At 42.2% G+C, this 22,860-nt stretch overlaps 1 protein-coding gene across 1 annotated transcript in view; it reads left to right on the plus strand.

Moving 5' to 3' along the window:
* The window catches only part of LOC138273698 (lipoxygenase homology domain-containing protein 1-like), a 504,427-nt gene that overhangs the window by 326,206 nt on the left and 155,361 nt on the right, over positions 1-22,860 (plus strand). The window contains exons 8-9 of the mRNA XM_069218898.1: positions 21,253-21,328; positions 22,433-22,724. Of these exons, the coding sequence (XP_069074999.1) occupies positions 21,253-21,328; positions 22,433-22,724 (368 nt within the window). The remainder of the gene's footprint in view (positions 1-21,252; positions 21,329-22,432; positions 22,725-22,860) is intronic.

A 22,860-nucleotide genomic window follows, 5' to 3' on the forward strand; every position in this document is an offset into this window, starting at 1 on the left:
GCCAGTGGGATCTATTTTGGATGCCCCTGGTATAGGTGCTGGAATAATTATCCGAGTGGGGGTGCTGCCATCAGTGTTACATCACTGAATTTATGCAAGTGTCCCACAAAAGACATGTTAGTATATGAGCCACGCCCATTCAGTGGGAGAGTGGTAAAGTTGTGGCACGTAGCCTGTACTAAACCATGGTGTGGTAGCACAGTCATTTTCCAACAGCACATTTTCCATGGAATTGATGAACACAATTTGCACAGACGTGCAGTTTTACTGATAAAACTATATATTGCTAACATGATAATGCTTGGAAATCATGTTTCTGCAAATACTAATCATTTGCACATCACCAAGTAAAGTGTCTTGGTTTGTTTTGGTCCTATTAAAATGCTTGTTATCATCATGCTTTCCTATCTGCTTATATAGTTTGAAATATTTGTACAGTTCATATGTTGAAAAAACATTTGACATCCTACCACCTTTCCTTTCATACTTCTCCTACCCCAGCATGAGTGTCACATAGTTCACTTTAAAAAAAATCCTTTCACTTCAATCAGAGAAAGTATACACCAATTTCTATTTTTAAAGAATAAGCTGCAATCCTTCTGAAAGACAGTCAGGCATTCGACCTCTGTCTTTAAACAGAAATTAAATGTGACAAAATAAAATCGAATTTTAAAGACATCTTTAATGTTCATTCACCTTCAGAACTTCAGCATGTTTTTTGTTCCCCGGCTTTTAACACCCATGAGTCCTGGTTTAGCATGGCACAAGATGTGGGGTTGAAAACAGCTTCCCCAGACAGTGGAAATGTATTTCCTGCATTCCTGTGGCTGCAGGGTGGAGATCCATAAACTAAAACGAGGAGAATAGAAACAGGATGCTTTTAGGAATTCCATGAAGACATTGTAATCAAGGGGCTAAGTGTAAGTGTTCCTGAGTACTGCCGTTTGGTGGATGGTAGTTGTGGCAAGTGTAGTTTTGGTTCTTCAAGGTCAGAAAGCTGACATAGCCGGGTCAGGCCTTTTGTCTATCCCTGATTACTGCTTTAGAAAGGCTGATGACAGCATGTGCAGAGAACTCACACTTCATTGTTCTCATGTAAGGGTGCTTCTGCTTTGAATCAGCCCAGTACTACCTGTGTGAGAAGCATCCCTTTCCTCAAATGATGTATCTGGAGAGGGGCCTAAAAAGGATACATGAAGGAGAGCCAACCCAAACCGGTTCCAAAGTGTGAGACAATGGATTCACTCCCCATGACCAGAAAATGTATATAAAAGTGGGACTCGGTGTCTGTTCCAGTTCTAATATTGTCTTCATCAAGGAAAAGAGTTTTCTGCAGTGTACCTGAAAAGCTGCAGTTTAATCAGGGCTAGTGTCTGTCTGATAGCCAGTCTCCCAGAGGTGAAGGAACATCACCCGAAGTCTGCACTATAAGTTGGAGGAGCTGACGGTCTGCCTAATGTCTACAATTCTGCCTACCTCCTGAAGAACGGTGCCTGTCCCTGAAGGAGAAGAGAAAAAAGCTTGTTTCTCGTATGTGGAGCCCCCACAGGAAGCAGTCACTATCAGAAGTGAAACCAGGAGCAACCTTCATCATGAGGGTTTCCCTCTTCTTTCTGTACAGTTTCTAACTGAGAACTGACCCAAAGACATACAAATCAGGCGTGGCTGACACCCAGATCAAAAATTCATTTGCTAAGGGATGTCAACATCGGGAGTGGGTACCACAAGGCTGAACCTATTTCACTGCTTAACCTGTGAGGACCAACACACAGCCACTCTAATGAGGCCTGGGTACTGATAACGCGTCCAGCCCTTATAAATTACCTGTACCTGGACACGTAGGAGGTCGGTAAATCTTTTAACCGAGACGGGCTCTCCTCATCCTCAATAGTCGAGTCACTCAGATCAATAATCAATAACTACTGTAATCGGTAATTAATACTCAATTAATAGATCAATATAACACATCAGAAATCAATAACAGTTGGTATTTCGGCGCACCATGACCTTTCAGTCATGAATAACCACACCAGTTTATTAAAAGTTAGTGAATTTATTTCCCTATATTAACAAAGCTAGCACAATATATATATGTCTCAAAACCAATTGATATATGTATATGAACATTACTAGCTTCCATAACGGCGGAAGAAACGCAATCTACGCAAAATCTGAATGATGATACACTCTGTTATAGCAATGCAAATCACCAATGTGACTAACTGTATTTGACTAATTGCATACATTCGGTCAGCATAACAAGATTTCAATTCTTCATGATACATTGAATGAATACCTCGACTAACCTCTAATTAGCATTGGCATGTGGGACTTCATGCAAAACGAATTTAGTCAACACAAATTTGGAAAACTTCTAGCTAGGATTCTATCAAATTAGCAGTTGGTACCTAAAAGGAAAAACACAATGCATAATACATTTATCCTTTCATATTTACCAAATACAATCAGCATTCAAGAAAAGTCTTCGTCCTTCAGTTACCGGTTGATCAGCATGGGGCAAATTTCAAAGGGGCAAAGTTAAGGGCAAGTTTCCTTGCAGAGGCAAGGAGAATGGGGCAAAGTTACTGCATGGGCAAGACGGGGGCAAATCAAAGTTAAAGTCTCTAGGGTGAGAATTCTTAAAGTCTCCGTCTCTCAGATAGAGAAAAGGGCATCAGGGTGTCGTCCAAAATGGAGTCTGGCATCAGGCTTCAAACTGGCATCGAGGAAAATGGCTGACTTCTCTTTGTCCGGTGGGTTTAAGTAAGAAACATTCCAAATTCTGCAGGGTCTTCCATTGGAGGGTTCATAGGTTGGCTTCAAATTGTCCAATCAAAAATTGTCTTTTACTAGCGCTCATTTATGCATACACTGTCCTTGGAGCCTTGGAACACAAATTGTATCATGGTTTGCCAATTATTTTACTATCTGTACCTTCATTGTCCACACCTGCAGAGACTGACCTTGTATCAAAGGGGATGTAACCGGCCTAGCACGAAACCTTGGAGATAAGTGTACCAGCCAGTTTCTACTGGAAAAATACAACTTCAAGCAAGAATATATGTTTCATTAGTTCAAGGGAAAAAAATCACGCAGTTAGAATTTGATACCAAGCAACTAGGCCAAAGCCTGTACTAAATTTAAGCTAAGCAAAACAGTTTTCAAACAAGAAATCATAGCATACATTTGCGATTATGACGGATTACTACAATTTTAATACTTCGTGATTAATAAAGCTTGTTTATAATGATGGCTAACTAACCTGAGGGCACAATTTCCCTCGTACATTATTTCTTTATTAAAATCACACTTCATTATATGTATTGATTACACGGTATACATGAATATATGTCGGACCTTCTTTTTCTGCGTCATCAATCCCTCCTCTGATGACTAATTATGTCATCACATCAAATCTACCCACAAATTTTATTCCATTAAAATTCTGTATAGTAATTTGGCACTTCAGTCAATTCCCTTTTTCTTTTAGTCCCTTTTGACTTCTCCCTATATATTTCCACCATTTTGTTCTCTATTTTCTCTTCTCTTTTTCTTTTGTTCCTCGCTTTTATCATTTTGAAAGCTTTCCATATTCCCCAAGAGCCTAATAAACAAATTAATATTATCAATATTCCCTTTACTATTTTTAGTAACAATCCGTTCCAAACGTTGCTGAGCCAATTTCCCACAGAAGCAAATCCTTTTCCAACTTTCTCCCAAACTCCGGGTTCTTTCAATTCCTTTAAATCTACACTTTCTTTAGTTAAATTTGTAAGCATCGTTCTAATTTTTCCACTGTTGTCTGGTATATATGTACAACAGTGACGCGTGCCAAGCATTTTGCAAACGCCGCCATCCTTTGCTAAAAGAATGTCTAAGGCAAGCCGATTTTGAAGAGTCATAGCTCTTTCTGCAGCGAGTTCAACTTTGTCAGCATGTTATCCACAATAGTAGACAACTTTCATATTTTGATTGAATTCAATATGACTCCTACTGAAGGAATCAATGCTCCAAATATATCTCCTACCACACCAGAAGCTGTCTCCCTTTTCTGAACATGATGTGATTCAGACAGCCTTGGAAATTTCTTTAAGTCATCTAGTTGGTAAACCTTTGGGAACACTATTCCCAAATAACACCTTCCATACCATCCTTTAGGAAGACGATAATAGGCGTTGAGTCCACAAATATAATATACTCCAGGAATAACTGGGTCTTGTCCATTCAGCATGAACGTCCATTTAGATTGAAATGCATACGTATGTTTACATTCACTTGTTCCCACAAAAACTGTGTCATAATATGATGGAAATCTATGTATACAAAATCTTCCTACATGCAATGTATCTAAAGCTATTTTCCCTTGTGTCTTTATTGCAGCAAAAGCATAATTATCTACAGACGTCCTTTCGTGTAATTCCCTCTCTAATTTCTCCTTCATTTCATTCTTCCTATCATCAGTGCGGTCTAAAAATTCTATTTCTACTGGTGAAAGCAAGCATGTAAGGTTCTCTCTATGTGCGTGAGCTGTGTGAAAAGGTGACATCGGTTCGAAGAATTCCCTCATTAATTTGGCATAATAATCTTGAGCTATCTTACTTAGGTGCCCTATTATGGGGACATATGCAAAAGTAACATCGTAATTAGTATAGAAATAATGAATGTCCTTTTGAGCATAAAATCTGGAAGCTACTATACTACATGTAATTCCATACGTAAGAGGCATGCTGTGATACGTTACCCCTTCCACTACTGAGGTAGGTATTTGTGTACACACATAACAATCTTTCGCATCCATGGTCTCAACATACTCACTCAGTAAGCGATAGAAAACGTTAGATGAAAGTTCCTTCTTATCAGGCAAGTGTCTCTCGTCTTGCTCGAGTCTCTTCAGAGCTGTTAGTTCAGTAACGATAATAGGTTTAGAAGTAGAAGCATCATTCGTCTCACTCTCACTTTTACCATGCATTCCAAGAACTATTGCTACAATTATTAGTACGCATGCGGTTATTAAGCCTATACACATGTATCTACATTACTTCATTTTACGCCCCTGTGTAGTGAAGCTAGTCATGATCTGTATAGAATCAGAAAGTTGAAGACACTTTTATCAAGGCGTGTTTGCAGGTATTTACAAAGCTGAACGAGTTCAATGTTCACACAGTTTTCTTTAGCAGCTTAGTCTCTTATCGGTTAGCAGCGTTGTCTCAAAATCGGTTTCAAAATCAATCAAGTTAGCAATGTCTTAGCCGGTTGAAAAGTCAATCAGGTGATCAATGGTTTCAATCAACAGAGTCCATAAAGTTTTTATTTCCAAAATGAAGTTCTGCCTCTTCGTTCTCAAGACTGAGGGATACGAATTCGTCTGACCAATCGTTATTGGCTACGTACGCCCACTCCGGACCGGAATACCTCCTGCTCGGTATCCTTTTTCTTTTCAATTTTGCATCTCTCTTTGATTCTGTCTCACTGGTACTTTCCTCTTTGCCCAAGTCTTTTTCTTCACTTGGTGTTAGTACTACAACAGACACTTCCTTTCTTTTCTCTTTCACTCTTGGCCCTTCACTGTCGTTCAACGTTTCTCTAGTTCTTAATTTTACTGGCGATATGCTTGGTCTTCTTTTTGCACTGTGTCCACTTGATGGACCTGCAATCTCTTCTGAAGGAGTTCGAGCAGTTTTGTTCTGTTCTGCCTTGTCCCCTCTTTCTGGGGAGTCAATCAGGTTTTCCTTTTCTTTTTCTGTATCGTCTGCTTCTGGGAAAGCCCTCCTCTGATCAGGCTCTCCTGCTTCTTCACCTCTTTCGAGCCCTTTGTCACCGTTACTTTCTTCAGGCTCTTTGTCACTTTCAGCTGCTTCAGGCTCTTGGTTACCTTCAGCTGCTTCAGGCTCTTTGTTACCTTCAGCTGCTTCGTCGCTGTCTGAGGCTCCTCCTTGGCCTTCCCCAAGTGAATCAGTTGCTTCGTCCTCAGAGAATATTTCTCCCTCCTCTATTTCTGCCTGTTCGCTTCTAGTTCTGTTTCGCTCTGCCTCAGCGATTGGTACTTTGTTATCAGGTACTGGTAACTTCAGCGCTTCAACTTCCTCATCTGTGGGACACAACACCCTCTTTGTGTGACTGGCGTGAATCCAGTTGGGAACTCCCGCACACTTCACAGCGGTGGTAGTCGTCAAAATCACTTGAAAAGGTCCTTTCCAACGGGGTTCCAAACACGACTTCCTCACGTGCTTCTTTATCACGACCTAGTCTCCTGCTTTCAGGGCGTGTCCTGGACCTTGGATCGGTGGCAAGGTGGTTGCCTCCACCTGGTGAGAGAAAGATCGAACCACATCAGCTAGACCTTTGCAGTAGTCTAACACCATATCATTTGTAATATTCAAAAGCGCATTTGCAGGAACTGCTGGAAGTCTCATAGCTCTGCTCATGAGAATCTCGTGTGGGGACAGTCCAGTCTTTCTGTCAGGGGTGTTTCTCATTGACATTAGTACCAAAGGCAATGCGTCAGGCCATTTCAAGTTTGTTGATGCGCATATTTTCGCCATTCTCGATTTCAATGTGCCATTCATTTGCTCCACTAGACCTGATGCTTCAGGGCGGTAGCTACAATGTAGCTTTTGCTCAATGTTCAGTGCTGCACAAAGCAATTTTATTACTTCATTATTGAAGTGACTTCCCCTATCTGATTCTAAAGAGATCGGGAATCCGAAACGTGGTATTAACTCTCTCAAGAGTAGGTTTGCAACTGTGAGACTGTCATTTCTGCGTGTAGGGTATGCTTCAATCCAGTGACTAAAAATGCACACAACCACCAACACATACTTCAAACCCCCATGCACAGGCATCTCAATGAAGTCCATTTGCATCCTGCTGAATGGACCCCCTGCTCTTCCAATGTGGCTCAAATTTACTACGGTTCCCTTCCCTGCGTTCATCTGTTGGCAAATGACGCAACGGTGGCAAACTGCTTCAGCAACTTGACGGAATTTGGGATTAAACCAATCAGTTTTAAACAACCTAATCATGGCATCCCTCCCAAGATGAGCTTGTCCATGGTAAAATCTGGCTATCTGTGTCAAAAGGCTATTTGGAAGAACGAATTTCCCTTCACTTGAAACCCATAATTCATCTAGTCTCTTTACACATTGTGATTTGGTCCACGAGAGTTTCTCATCCTCACTGACATCATTCTGTAGGGATTTCAATTCATCCATCGTATCTATCACCTTTAGAGCAAATATTTCGCTTGATTCGAGTTCTGGTTCACTTATCAAATTCCATTCATCTCTAAGCAATATACAGTTCAATGCGCAAAACCTTGCGACTTGATCCGCATATCCATTTCCCAGAGAAACATAATCTTGTCCCTTCGAATGTGCACTGCATTTTACCACTGCTACTTCTCCTGGTAGTTGGATGGCATGTAACAATTCTTTTATTCTTTCGCCATTTTTCACTGGCGATCCTGAAGAGGTCATGAAGCCTCTCTGTGACCACAATTGTCCGAAATCATGCACTATTCCAAACCCGTACTGGCTGTCAGTGTAAATGGTAACTTTCATCAATGCAGAAAGTTGGCAAGCCCTAGTAAGGGCTACCAATTCTGCTACCTGTGCAGAGTAAACTCCTTGAAGCCAAGATGCTTCCAAGACACCTGTTACCGTGCATACAGCGTACCCTGCTTTCAATACACCCAGTGCATCTCTTAAACATGAACCATCGACAAAAATAATTTGATCATTTTCTTCCAATCAGGTATCTTTGATATCAGGTCTTGGTTTGGTGCAAAATTCAGTCACCTGAAGACAGTCGTGCTCGATGTCTTCAGCGTTCTCAATTTCAGCATTTTCACTGGGAAACAAGGTTGCTGGATTCAACGTAGTGCACCTTTTCAGCTGCACATTAGGTGATCCCAGAATTATTGTTTCGTACCTTGTGAGTCTAGCACCAGTCATGTGCTGTGTTCGGGAACGTGTCAAAAGTATCTCAACTGAGTGAGGGACCATGACTGTTAAAGGGTGTCCCATCACTATTCCTTCACTCTGAGTGAGGCTGATACCAACTGCGGCTACGGCGCGCAAGCACCCTGGCAGTGCTGCTGCGACCGGATACAAAGTAGCTGAAAAATATGCTACTGGTCTGTTTACGCCACCATGGGCTTGGGTCAAGACAGACAAGGAACATGCATCACGTTCATGACAAAACAATGTGAAAGGCTTTGTGTAGTCAGGCATACCTAAAGCTGGAGCCCAGCACATGCATTCTTTCAATTCAATAAAAGCATCCATCTCCTCTCCTTTCAGTTCAATTTCATCCAATGCATCCTTCTGGGTCAGTTTCAGTAAAGGTTTTGCTAGGGTTGAGAAGTTGGGAATCCATTGGCGACAGTATCTCACCATTCCCAAAAACTTCCTCACCTCCCTCCTCGTCTTTGGGGGACTCATTTGAAGTACACTTGTTATTCTTTCCTTCATAATTTTTCGGGACCCTTTCTCTATTTGGTGACCCAAATATTTCACCTTCTTCTGGCAGAATTGTAATTTTGAAGGAGACACCTTGTGTCCATTCCTTCCCCAATCGTTCAATAGGGCAATGGTGTCGGCTGTGCAGTCACTTTCTGTCTTGGATGCAATCAGTAAGTCGTCAATGTACTGTACTAGGGTTGACCCGAATGGCAATTCTAACGCTTCCAAGTCTTTCTTTAGAATCTGATTGAAAATTGACGGTGACTCCGAAAACCCTTGAGGAATTCGACACCAACTGTAGACTCTGTCTAAAAATTTGAAACAAAAGAGAAATTGGCTGTCCTCATGAAGAGGCACCGAAAAGAATGCTTGTGACAAGTCGATGACTGAGAACCACTCGGCATCGCAAGGGACTTGAAACATTATCACAGCTGGATTTGGTACTACAGGGCAACATTTAATTATTATGTCATTTATTTTCCTCAAATCCTGCACAATTCGGACTTTTCCACTTGGCTTTATTAGTCCCATAATTGGTGAATTACATGGACTGCTTAACACTTCTTTCAGAACTCCCTGTTTTACAAACTCATCAATGAGATGGGCAACTTTCATGAGGGTGTCTTGTGCCATATGGTACTGTGGGGTCTGGGGAAAGGTTACATTGGGTTTTACAGTCACTTTCACTGGTTCCACTCCCTTCACCAATCCCACCTCTTTTCCTGTCATATCCCACACTTCTTTTCCGACTGTTTCTTGTAACTCAGCAGGAATATCTGCTTCAGTAATCATTGGGTAAAGGGTAATCAGGGGATATTCTTCATCGACAGTTTCTACTTCGTCCCCTTCTACACTGTCCTCTTCTTCCCCATCACTGCTCGTCTGGATTTTAATTCCATCGTTTGAACACATAATCGAACATCCCAATTTGCACAATAGGTCTCTCCCTAACAGTGATATCAGGCTTGAGTCACATACCACAAAATTATGTGTCCCTTGATAGTTACCAATTCTGACTTGTACTGGATCTGTGATTGGATTCGTCAGGTACCTGTTTGCTACTCCCACTACTTGAACTGTTCTCCCTGAAAGTGGCAAATTTGGCACTTCAATGCTCCTAACAGTGGAACGTGTAGCTCCTGTGTCAACCAAGAATGAAACGCGATGACCCATAACTCTTTCCTCCACATACGGACCCTTTTGATCAACTTCCAAAGATGCTGCTAGCACACAATTTCCCTCCTCATCTGAACTTTCACTCTCCCATGCATCGTTCATTCCATTCTCGCTGTGTAGTGGGAATTGGTGTACTGTGTCATTTTGACTCATTCCCTGACCCGTGACCTGTTGAGGAAGCATTGCTTGCTGCTGATTCATTGGTGCTAAGGGTATTTGCATTTGCTGATTAGGTACCATAGGACACTGCTGTTGCATTGGCTGCAATTGTGTCATTTGCACACGAGGCATTTGCACCTGTTGCGGTTGCATGGGTTGTAGACCCTGCATCTGGTTTATATTGTTTTGAAAATTTGGGTTCGGACCTCTCAGTTTCGGTCCTCTCATAGTCTGAAACGCATTGACATCATTGTTTTGCTGACCTACACCTTCCTGCACCATCATTGGGCACTCCCGTTTCCAATGCCCGACAATTCCGCACGTGTGACATGGCATCACCTTCTTCATTGCCTGTATACCGTTTGGAATCATAACGGTATTCAAATCAGGACCATTATTCACAAAACCTCCTCGGCCTCTGCCTCTCATCTGCGGCTGAAACATAGCATTTCCCTGCTGCTGCGGCATCTGTTGTTGAAAACCTTGTAAACCTTGTAAACCTGTCTGAGCTGCTCTGCGCTGCATCACCATCACCTTTTCTTTCAATCTTTTCTGCTTTGTCTCAATCTCATCACTGCAGTATTTTGCATAATTCAACACTTCATCGATTGATTTTGACTGCCAACAAATCAAATGCGATGTAATCATCTGGCTAATTTCGGGTCTCAGCCCTTCCACAAACCTGAACACAAAATGGAGCATGTCTTTTGGCTCAATCGTTTCCGTGCCACTGTAATTTTTAAACGCTTTCAACAACCTCTCATAATACGCGTGTATAGATTCTTTAACCTCTTGAGCGGTCCTGTCAATCCTTTGCCAATCCAAATTTTTCGACGCAACCTTGGTTTTCAAGTGCTCAATCACCTTGTGGTACAAGCTCATTACCGTAGGTGATGGCGCACCTGTGTCCCTAACTCTCTCTGGTTCACTCGTCGGCCAACCCACAGCCCTTTTACAATCTTCCCACAAATCAGCCGGAACCCCAGTTTCAAATAAGGTATTCAGGTCTTCCCAGAGACACTTCGCGAGTTTCACAAATCTATCCGTTTGTTGATACCACTCAATCGGCTTCTCTCTTAATTTGGGAAAGTCATCCGTAAAGGATTGAATATCGCACCTGTGCCATGGTACATGCACAAGTTTTCCCCCTGCTTTCTCTCTCATTGGTAACATGGTTATCAGATCGTCATTCTGTTGTTTTTTCTCACTTCGTTCTGAAGTATTTTCCTTCTTTTTATCCTTATTCTTAACCCACCTGCTTTCCCACTTGTCTAAACATCTCCAAACCTGTGCACTCTGCAGTATCTCTTTCAGGTGTGTTTTCATCCCTGCGGATCTCATGTGTTCAAAATCTTTTGTCTCAAAGTCTAACCTGTAACTTCTGCTCAGGTGTTTAGTCTTACCTATATCGATCTCGTTTCTGTCTGCAATTTCTTGTAACTTCTTATGTATGTTGCTCACTTCTCTTGTAATCCTAGGGCACATGTATCTTAGTTCTTCCTCTGTGTATGATTCTAATCTGTTCAAACCCATTGTTCCCTCTACTAGTTCATCTGCCTCCATGCCCAACCTTATTTTATTCAGGTATTCTTCTCCCTTCCCGCTTGATGTACTCTGCGGGGAGTTCAGGCTGTTGAACCATTGTGTTAACTGTTGCGCGTTCAGTCCCATCAATGTAGCAGTTACATCTACTGCCATTGACGGTTTCTGTAATGTTTCAGTCTGTGAGGTTAACGGTACTAATAGTGGTGGATGTGACCTTACCACGGTTGACGGAGCACAAATTGGAATTGGACTAAATTCCGACAAGGACCCAGATCCATTTGGCAGTGCCGCTATCGGAGTTGTCTCTGGAGTGGTTTCTATGCATCTTCTCCTTGTCCCATTCTGTATCATTAACCCTTGGTCGCTGGTGCTTGAATTTGCCTGTATGTACAGTGGTACTGGTGGACCTACAGTGATAGGTAGAGATATTGCGTCTGGATTCTGTCTGTTCCCCGAATTCTGTGGCATGTTAATCCCCACATTGTGGTTCATCATTGCTGGCATACCTAACTGGCTTTCTACTACTCGCACTTCTTGTGTCTGCTTTTGGGGCATCGAGAACTGTGTTGATTCAGCTTGAATCAATGTCGGTCTCTGATAGTGTTGTCCTCCCTGCGCCATTGAATCGGAAGTCATTCCCACATTATGCTCATCGCAACAGTGCCTTTGAACCTGTGGCTGATAGTTATCTGCAGGTTTCAATGTTGGCACGTCTGGGTACATTCTCTGAATCTGTCGTGGTGAGAAAGGCATGTCAGAGCTGCTCGGCCTCTGAGATATTCTCAAATTTGGTGTTACATTACCCTGTATTGGTTCTGGAGGGGCAGTACTAATGCTTGAGCCTTTTTCGCTTTCCACATATGGTGGTGGGCGATCATTCAGCAATTGTATAATGAACTCCTCATCATCTGACTCGTCTCCCCTTTTCGAGTTTCTATTGCTCTCTCCCTCTCTGGACTGACTCCTGTTTGTCTAACAGGTGGCTTTCCTTCCTTCCGTCTCCGCTTCCTCGGTAATCGCTGGAAACAATTTAATCCCCTGCAATACGTCTGATCTCCAAACCTTTTGTGTGCTGTCCCATCTAGCATCCGCTAGTGTCTTTTCTACTTTCCTTATTCTTGTCTCAAATTTCTTTTGTTGTTGGTTTCTAGCTATTAGCTCCCAAATTGCTAGTGCCTCAAACTGTGCTGGTCTTGGAGGTACTTTCATGTCGTATAGCGCAAATCTCAGATTTTCTAAAACCCTTAGGTTAAACGACCCATGGATAGGGAACGCTACACTTCCATGTTTTTCTGTTAACTTGCACCATTGTTTTAGCCAAAGACATAGCGCTACACCCTTTTCTTCAATGACGATGTAAGCTGGTGTACCCTCAGGCGGTGTTTCTTCTCCTACATTTGCTTTAATATAAACATCTCCCCTCATGGCACTCTTAAATGCTTTGAAAAATTTCATCTTTCCGTCTTTTGTTTTTCTAAAAATATGTAATCAATAAGCGACTTTAATTCCCGGAATACTCTTCGCTTGCCTTTCCCCTTCCAATTGCGCTTCACGGACTGCGTCCAATCCATGCGCGACCCTTCTCACCAACCGACCTATCCCAGCGCGGCTCCTAGTGACGTCACACTCACACACTGCGGCTGACAAAGTCCCGCGGCTTGTCCTCTTTTCATTCAGCTTCACTCACAAACTAATTTCTGCACTATAACGCGAGCACTTAACCAAAAGAATAAAACAGATCTGTCGGTTTACTACAGGAAAGGTAATACAATCGCTTCAGAAACCTTAGGGATTTTTCACTAGCCTCGGCATTTATTCCATCTTTCTCGGTTTCCCACTTTCGCAAGCAGAAGTTGACCCGCAAACTTTACTCTCAACTGATCAATGAACTATTCTGGTGCACTTTAGAATTCGTCAAATCTCAAAGTCGAAGTTTTCTTTCACTCTGCAACATTCATACCGACTTGTTGACCACGCCCGATCAACCTATTAAACCAACCAGATCACAACATCAAACAAGTGTCACATACACTTTTCAACATACTCCGGAGTCTCTTGACCTCGCAGGGCCCGTCTCAACATCAACAACCACGTGGACAATTTTTCTGCTCAAATCGCTACACACACGTGAAGTTCGACGACTTCCCTACTCTCACACCTTTGGAGGAACACTCCTCTAATATCTTTTAACTCCTTAAATCCTCCCAAACTTCTCAATTAATCTGCGGCGATAAGCTGTGCAAGCGCGAAACCCTAACTTCACTCATACCATCACTAGAAATGCTGAGACCATTCTCATACCTCCATGTTCCTCATTCGCAAGCTCCGAGATCCCGGGAAAGTCATGGGGACTTAGAGCATCATCATCTCTCCAACTTGTTTTATCAAAGAAAATTCTAACCTGACTCTATCTATTGTTCGGATGGGGTCCCAAAGGGCTAAACCATCAATCTCTGCTACCATCTACTGATAACGCGTCCAGCCCTTATAAATTACCTGTACCTGGACACGTAGGAGGTCGGTGAATCTTTTAACCGAGTCGGGCTCTCCTCATCCTCAATAGTCGAGTCACTCAGATCAATAATCAATAAATACTGTAATCGGTAATTAATACTCAATTAATAGATCCATATAACACATCAGAAATCAATAACAGTTGGTATTTCGGCGCACCATGACCTTTCAGTCATGAATAACCACACCAGTTTATTAAAAGTTAGTGAATTTATTTCCCTATATTAACAAAGCTAGCACAATATATATATGTCTCAAAACCAATTGATATATGTATATGAACATTACTAGCTGTCCATAACGGCGGAAGAAACGCAATCTACGCAAAATCTGAATGATGATACACTCTGTTATAGCAATGCAAATCACCAATGTGACTAACTGTATTTGACTAATTGCATACATTCGGTCAGCATAACAAGATTTCAATTCTTCATGATACATTGAATGAATACCTCGACTAACCTCTAATTAGCATTGGCATGTGGGACTTCATGCAAAACGAATTTAGTCAACACAAATTTGGAAAACTTCTAGCTAGGATTCTATCAAATTAGCAGTTGGTACCTAAAAGGAAAAACACAATGCATAATACATTTATCCTTTCATATTTACCAAATACAATCAGCATTCAAGAAAAGTCTTCGTCCTTCAGTTACCGGTTGATCAGCATGGGGCAAATTTCAAAGGGGCAAAGTTAAGGGCAAGTTTCCTTGCAGCGGCAAGGAGAATGGGGCAAAGTTACTGCATGGGCAAGACGGGGGCAAATCAAAGTTAAAGTCTCTAGGGTGAGAATTCTTAAAGTCTCTGTCTCTCAGATAGAGAAAAGGGCATCAGGGTGTCGTCCAAAATGGAGTCTGGCATCAGGCTTCAAACTGGCATCGAGGAAAATGGCTGACTTCTCTTTCTCCGGTGGGTTTAAGTAAGAAACATTCCAAATTCTGCAGGGTCTTCCATTGGAGGGTTCATAGGTTGGCTTCAAATTGTCCAATCAAAAATTGTCGTTTACTAGCGCTCATTTATGCATACACTGTCCTTGGAGCCTTGGAACACAAATTGTACCATGGTTTGCCAATTATTTTACTATCTGTACCTTCATTGTCCGCACCTACAGAGACTGACCTTGTATCAAAATCACGCAGTTAGAATTTGAAACCAAGCAACTAGGCCAAAGCCTGTACTAAATTTAAGCTAAGCAAAACAGTTTTCAAACAAGAAATCATAGCATACATTTGCGATTATGACGGATTACTACAATTTTAATACTTCGTGAATAATAAAGCTCGTTTATAATGATGGCGAACTAACCCGAGGGCACAATTTCCCTCGTACATTATTCCTTTATTAAAATCACACTTCATTATATGTATTGATTACACAGTATACATGAATATATGTCGGACCTTCTTTTTCTGCGTCATCAGTACATTTCAAATTACACTGGTGTGATTTGCTTAATTGAGGTTATTTTGTACTACATTCAATTTCCACATTTAGGCAACGTTGCATAAATACACCTTGCTTACACTAGAGCACAGGAAAAAGAAGAATGCCCAGAACGCAAGCAGCTGTTGTTCAAAGAACCTGTGCTTTTTTTTGCTATTTTGCACCACAAAATGTGTCTTTGCCCCCATTTGAAATGTAAGGACGGAATATAGTGCAAAGTGCCAGATTTGCATTTCACACATGAAAACACAAGGTCTACAAACGGCTGAAGTCTATGAATCTTTAAACACGTAGCGTAGCTAAATTGAGGGTCACAATATTCTCCCTAAAATGTTATTTTGTCTCTTCATGGGTTATTGAGGTTTGGATCCCAAAAGGTTTGCAAACATTGAAACAGCTGATGTCCAACTCAGTGGTAGCTGCAGTGTTAGGGAACCTGCAAAAGAAGGGCACAGTGTCTCAGAGTTTGTGTGTTGAGTTTCCAGACGACAGGAAGGCATACTGATTTCAGGGTATTGAGATGGCTACAGGGTCTCAGACAAGGTCAAGAGAGGTGTCTCCATTTTGCTTGCTGGTCTGTAACCGTCTTCTGAACTGCACCAAATGTATGATCTGTTGTGTCAGGGAAACAATGAAAAGTGAAAACATAATCCAAATCCGTGCAAAGAAGGATGTGCTCTCTAGGAAGAGTCACAATTCATGTCTCGTACAAATGCAGCTGTTGATTTGTCTGTCAGCCTGCATCTATCTCTGATGAGGGCTTTAAATGGCACAGCAGGTGTCTGCGAACACAATAATTCATCAAGGCAATGTTTTCAGGTGAAACGTAAAGCAACCTTCCACATGCTAGGCTAGTTCTCCGTTCTCCTTAGTCTGGGTGTGAACTTTCTCAGCAAGGCAGCGGAAATGCAGTCTAACAGAGCTCCAGCCAGGGCTTCCGGCTTAATCCTAACCAGAGGGTAGTGGCCAGCCTGCAGTTCCTAAGTACTGATACACTGACAGCACAGCATCCATGTAGATCTTAGTCCAAACAAAGACACATTTAGTCAGAGTCAATTGCATCTTAAATTTCAAAGGGGTGCAGATCTAGCTGCTGCCGAGTGTCTCTCCTGAAGGGGGGCTCTCGAACGGTGCATGTCTTTGAAGGCTCCTCTGTCTGCAAACCATTTCGATTCTACCCATTTAGGTCTCAAAAAAGAGAGGAAGAATACATGAGGCGTCATAGAATTGTTCTGTATAGACAGCATAAGCCTCCATTTCGCAAACACGATTCTTAGACAAATGTAAATGTGCATGATCAGGTATAGTTAATGTTAACGACAGGTGTTCTGGTACTGTCTGAAACATTTGATTTGTGTGCACTGAAATGACTTATGCAAGGTTCATAAACTGAGTTGCAGGGAACCTTAAAGTCCTTCAATGTGTGGCATAGGGTACACAATGCATAAATGTGCAATATTTCCACAAATCGTTCAGGTGCATGCGAGGGAAACTTAAAGTTTGTTGTATTTTTCTTTCAAAAGCGTGCTTAGGACACTCAGACATGCTGTCATGAACTGCAAATGCCCAACACAGGCGGATACCATTCATTTATACACAGGATGTCGGCACAGGGAATGTACCAACACCCACAAGCAGAGCAGGGGGAGAACACAGGCGCTTCTAACTCTCTGTCAACCACAACCTTCCTCCCAAAATTCGGATAGATGTAATAACCTAGCTTCTCAGCATAAGATAGGAGTGTGAAAAATAAAGAGTAAAAACAAATCCATAAAGGAGAGTGAAACAAATACCAGGGTAAACATCGTAGTGGCAGATGCCACCAATAGTAAGTCTAAGCTTAAGTTGAGTAATTAAAGTGCACATTCTTTATAGAGCTGCAAAGGCTGTGTATGTGGCCTCAGCAAGCATGGATGACCACGCTCATCAAGGTTGACCTTAGATTCTCCGGGTAGCTGAGGGCAGGACCTCCTTGAGTTCTCAGTCGGGATACTAGCCAGGCTGGTCAACGTTGCAGACTCTGCAACAATTCTTCTGACAGCCTGTCGCCAATACCTCTAGGTGATAAAAGCCCTTCCATATCGCCTCATGATTCGAGGACAACACACCTTTTTGCACCACTTGTTCAGTGATCTTTTTAAAATGAGAGCAGTTCCTTGTGATGCTTACATTTGATCAAACTGCTGTTGCCATTGTCCCCTTCACTTCACATACAATGCCGCAGCTCAAACCTTGGCTTAAAATTGCTCTTGCACTTTTGAGATTTCAATACTGGATCATTTATTATAAGTGGCTTCTGCTTTGCGTTCTGTGGCGGCTAGGTGCGTTGTTGTTTTGGCGCCATCTTTTGCTGGCTATTTCGCTTCTGGTGGCATGGGAAGTTCAAGAGGAATGGTTTGGTATGACTTCTTGTGGCTGAGGCCCACCTGTTAGTCTCATGTGGGACATTTTAGTGCTGACATGAGGCATGTTTGGATAATCTTGTATGAACTTGATGATAGTCTTTTCAATATGGCCACCATATATTGTGGCAATGATGTCATCAACAGTGGGTGTCAAATGACATTCTTCAAGTATGACTTTGCTTGGCTTTCCCATATTTACACAGATGTGGGCGGTGTCTGGTTGCTTTGTCTACTATTCTACCACTGGGAGAGGGACCCAAGAGTACTCCTTTCTACTTTCACTGTTTTTCTGGCTGCATCCAGTTTCTCAAGTTTCTGTCCTATCTTAGTTCATACATGGAACAGAATCCTTCTGTGTCAAATGGCTTCAGGCTGAATGGTAGGATCAATTGAAGTTTCACAGATTTACCTTTCATGTCTCCAAAGCCATTGAATTATTCTGTGAACCCCTGAAGCATTTCCTTGGCACGTTGTTGTTGTACTCCAAATGGAGATGCAATTACTTTCAAGAACTCTGCTGCACTGCAGCTGATTAACATGGTGCCTTTTGAGTAGGTGACAAAGAAACATGCAATCATGGACTCATTTAGGTGTGTGACTTTGGACATAAACCCTCCTGCCAGGTCAACAGGGGTGGAACAGTCATACACATATATCTGTGTGGATGTTGTATGCAGTGCTGGTGCTGTACACACTTTAACATAGTCAATCTTCGGCATAATGCACACAGTGGAACCAGGGTCTGACAGACTGGTTACTGGGTGCCACGAACGTTTAGCTCGCATCTCAGCTGAGATCTCCTTTTAGTCAATGCTGGGCTAGTAATCGATGAAATATGGTGTACGTGTTCCAAGATTGCCAACAGAGTTGAATCTGAATCCTTCAGCAACTCTATGGCATCATCCTTGGCGGCTAGATGTCTGTTAGAAATTGGGTCTCTAGTTGGCACAAGCACAAGTCCTATCCTCACCTCCGATCACCAGTGTCAGAAATTGGGTCTCTAACTGGCAGGAGTATACGCCCTTGTCCAAGTAGGGACCTCAATCCTAGTCAGGGTAAGTCACAACACAATCCAAATGATCCTGTGCTCACCCTCTGGTAACTTGGCAAAAAGCAGTCAGGCTTAACTTAGAAGGCAATGTGTAAAGTATTTGTGTAATAACTCATACAGTAACACAGTGAAAACACCACAAAAATACACCACACAGGTTTAGAAAAAGAGATAAAATTTATCTGAATAAAATAAGCTAAAAATGACAACAATCCAATATGCACAAGTCGAGAAATCACTTTTGTAAAGGTTTAAAAGAGTCTCAATCCTTAAGAATCAGTGGTTGTATCCATGTAGCACACAGGATCTGGGATTCGTCAAAAATAACGACACACAGGGCAGCATTGGAGAAGATACTTTGAAAAATAAGGTGCTGTGTCAGATTTTCCAGCGCGACACAGACAATGCGTTGTTTCTTTCCACGCTACAAGGTGATGTGTCTATTTCTATGAGTGCACCCTTGGTTTCTAACCGTGATGCAGGGATATTTTGACGCCCAGGGACGATGCGTTGAAAATCCTTTACATGCTAGTAAGAAGGAGCAGGCGCTGCATTGGTCTGGTAGACAATGCAGTGAATTTTCAGCCTCAAGGCAGGCACTGCTTCGATTTCTGCAGGTGATGTGTCGATTTTCCTACGCATGGGGATTTTCTTCTCTGGGGTGAAGTCTTTGTGGCCCTGAGACTTCAGCACAGTAGCAAGCTCAACCCAGGCCCTTGGAGTGCATTTGTGGGGACGGCAGAGTCCCTCCAGCAGAGTCAGAGGCCAGCAGGCAGCAGGGCAATAAGCAGGGCAGCAGTCCTTCTCAGCAAAGCAGTCCAGATAAGTCCTTTGGGCAGCCAGGCAGTCCCTCTGACAGAGTCCAGGTGTAAATCCAGAAGTGTCTGATTTGGTGGGGTTAATGACCCAGTATATATACCCAAAAGTGCCATTGAAGTGAAGGAAACTTCAAAGAGTGGTTTTGAAGTGCACAAGTTCCCCTTTCAGCCCAGTCCTGTCTGCCGGGATCCCTGTGGGGGGTTTTCAGTCCTTTGTCTGAGGGCAGGCCACTAGCCTTTGAAGAATAAGAGAGAGCCCCTCACCCTTCCTGCCCAGGAGACCCATTCAGTATGCAGAGGAATGCAGATGTGACTTACTGTCCTGTGTTTATGGCTGTCGGGTGGAACGCATAAGGGGAGCTGTCAACCAGAACAGACCAGATGTGGATTGTAGACAGGCTGACAGGCTGAAAGGCACAGATTGTAGTAAGTGCCGAGAAATTCACACTTTCTAAAAGTGTAGTTTCTAAAATATTAATATTATATCTAACTTTACTAGTAAGCAGGATTTTCTATTACCATTCTGGCCATACCAAACATGACAGGGATACTCCTTTCAGATCAGAATATCCCACTTAAAAGTGTATGAGGGAAGTTCTAATGCTAGTCTATGAGAGTAGCAGGCCTCACAGTAGTGGAAAACGAATTTGTGAGTTTCTCACTATCAGGACAAGTAAAACACATAAGTACATGTCCTGCCTTTTACTTACACAGTGTCCTGCCTTATGGGTTACCTAGAGCCTACCTTAGGGGTGACTTGTATGAAGAAAAAAGGGGAGTTTAAGGCTTGGCAAGTAGTTTTAAATGCCAAGTCAAAGTGGCAGTGAAACTGCACACACAGGCTTTGCAATGACAGAACTGAGACATGGTTAAGGGGCTACTTATGTGGGTGGCACAGTCAGTGCTGCAGGCACTTCACTAGGGACTTACAGGAAAATTAAATATGCCAATTTGGTAGGAACCAATGTTACCATGTTTAGGGGAGAGAGCACGTGCAATTTAGCACTGTCCAGCAGTGGTAAAGTGCACAGAGTCTTAAAGACAGCAAACACAGTGTTAGAGAAATAGAGGGAGGCAGGCAAAATGTTGGAGGATGACCACCCTAATGCTGTCAGGTCTAACAATGTCTTACAGTTTGTTTGAGTTTTGTAGTCTGTCCCTCAGTGGTGGGGTTCGCTGAAGTTACTTACCTTCACACTTTTGCAAAATTGTTTGTTTTGCCACACACAGAATAGGTATTTGACTTGTATTGAACTGTTTCTAAAATCTGTTTGCAACAAATATGTAACATGTTTTGTTCAATTGTACACTAGAGGTTTTATTTGTATTCTTCATGCTTGGAAATATGGTTGCTCTTTCACATGAAAAAGCTACACGCCAAGGTTTTATGTGGTTTGTGGGAAAGATGATGGTATGATCATGTATTATATGGGATAAAGTACCCCCTGAAGTACATGATAACCATATTGCAAGTCACCTCAGAGGTCCATAATCTTATAAAAGAACTTGTCCTTCAGCCTCATTCCTCTATACAATAATGGAATTCCTCACTGACTTGCAATATGCTTTTAATGTATGCCAAGGGGTACTTTATCCCTTATGTATTATGACACTCATTTAATGTATTTGACGTCCAACATTTACATTTTGCTTTGCTTTGTTTCATTTAATGGCAGGTTACAAACTATATGTGGAAAAGGTACACGTGAAGGAGTCTACAAAGCAGCATACTTGGATCTTTGATGTGAATGAGTAGGTTTTTTTATATGTGTGTTAATTATCTTGTGTTCTATATTTACCAACTGTTTTCGGGCAATGTCACTGCTGATATCTATAAGCAGAACTGCACATTATTAGATATATGAATATGCAAAGTATTTTGCTCACTCTAGTTTTTGACAGAAAGTTTAATATAAGTGTCATGGAAGGCGCCTTGCTTCACTATCGTGAACGCCAGATTCGATATCTGCTAACTCACTGCTATGAAGTAGAAACAGGTCTGTGCGTCGGTGCCACTGCACCTGCTTCACCAATGGTAGCTACGCCATTTCTTTGCGGCAGCGGTGCGCCGCTCTGTACTATATTCAAACAGGAACGCCCGTGGAGCTAAGGAACTGCATGTGATGCAAGCATCTCGTTTGATTCGAGACACATAGAATGATGATCCTGGCAGCGTCTTAAACGAATCGATCATGCCAGAAAGGCGGTAGCGTTTAAAATGTAGTGGTAAGCGGAGATGGTGGTGATCCCACAAAACGAGAGAAATGACTTTACCACATTGATCATTAGGAATTGTTGAGTAGTTAAAGGCATAGATTAGAATTGAGTTCAGCGATTAACTGTGGCTAAAGTTAGGCAGCCGTCACAGAACGCCATTCTGAGCAGGAGAGCAGTTATTTTTAATTCATATTAGTTTGTTAATAATGCATACAGTAAAGCCATATAAGATGCGAGATAGAAAAGAAAAACCTAAATTAAAAAAAGGAAAACAATTTCAATTTAAATTCATCAACGTAAAATCATCATCAGCAAAAATTAGTACAAATGTTTAAGCTGCTAAAACTTTGGCATCAACCAAAATGTAAGGAAGGAGATTTTAAACCACTGCTGACTTTTCAGCGAGTCAACAACAGCAAAGACTCGTGGTTCAGTCCTCCCACCCCCCAAATAAGAAGACCTAAATCAGGCCCAGTGTTTGGTGTTGTGGTTTAATGGGCGTGGCTCCTTCATTATCTCCCGGTTGTTGAGATTGCTTCATTATAATTGGGCGTTGCTATGAGATTTGTATAAATGCATGCTGAACAAGTAGTCAATGTCATAGGTCATATATGTCTTTTTAATCATTTACCTTTGCAGGGAGTTTTCAGGTGATACCCATGAAGATGATTTACAGAGAGAGTTCCTGCCTTCTCATGGACATAATAAAGGGAATGTGCCACTGGGCGATAGCATCACGTACCCCACATCTGGGAGGCGGAGTTCAAAGGCTGATACAGCAGAATATTTGATTACAGTCTACACTGGTGACGTGATGGGGGCTGGCACGGATGCCAAAGTGCATATCGTCTTAACAGGAGAACATGGTTCCTCTGGAACAGTTCACCTCACTGAGTCACTGGAGCACAAGAACCCCTTTGAAAGAGCAAAGGTAATGGGGCTCGTCAGTGGCCTTGTTAGGCTGAAATCGCAACGGCTACGTATGGAATGCACAGATGTGTGGTTAAATGATAGCATGATGAATACTTTCCTGGGTCAATGAATCAATTCATTCTTGGTGGTTTGCT

Source organism: Pleurodeles waltl, chromosome 2_2, assembly GCF_031143425.1.
Source record: "Pleurodeles waltl isolate 20211129_DDA chromosome 2_2, aPleWal1.hap1.20221129, whole genome shotgun sequence".
In the NCBI taxonomy this organism is placed as follows: Eukaryota; Metazoa; Chordata; class Amphibia; order Caudata; family Salamandridae; genus Pleurodeles; species Pleurodeles waltl.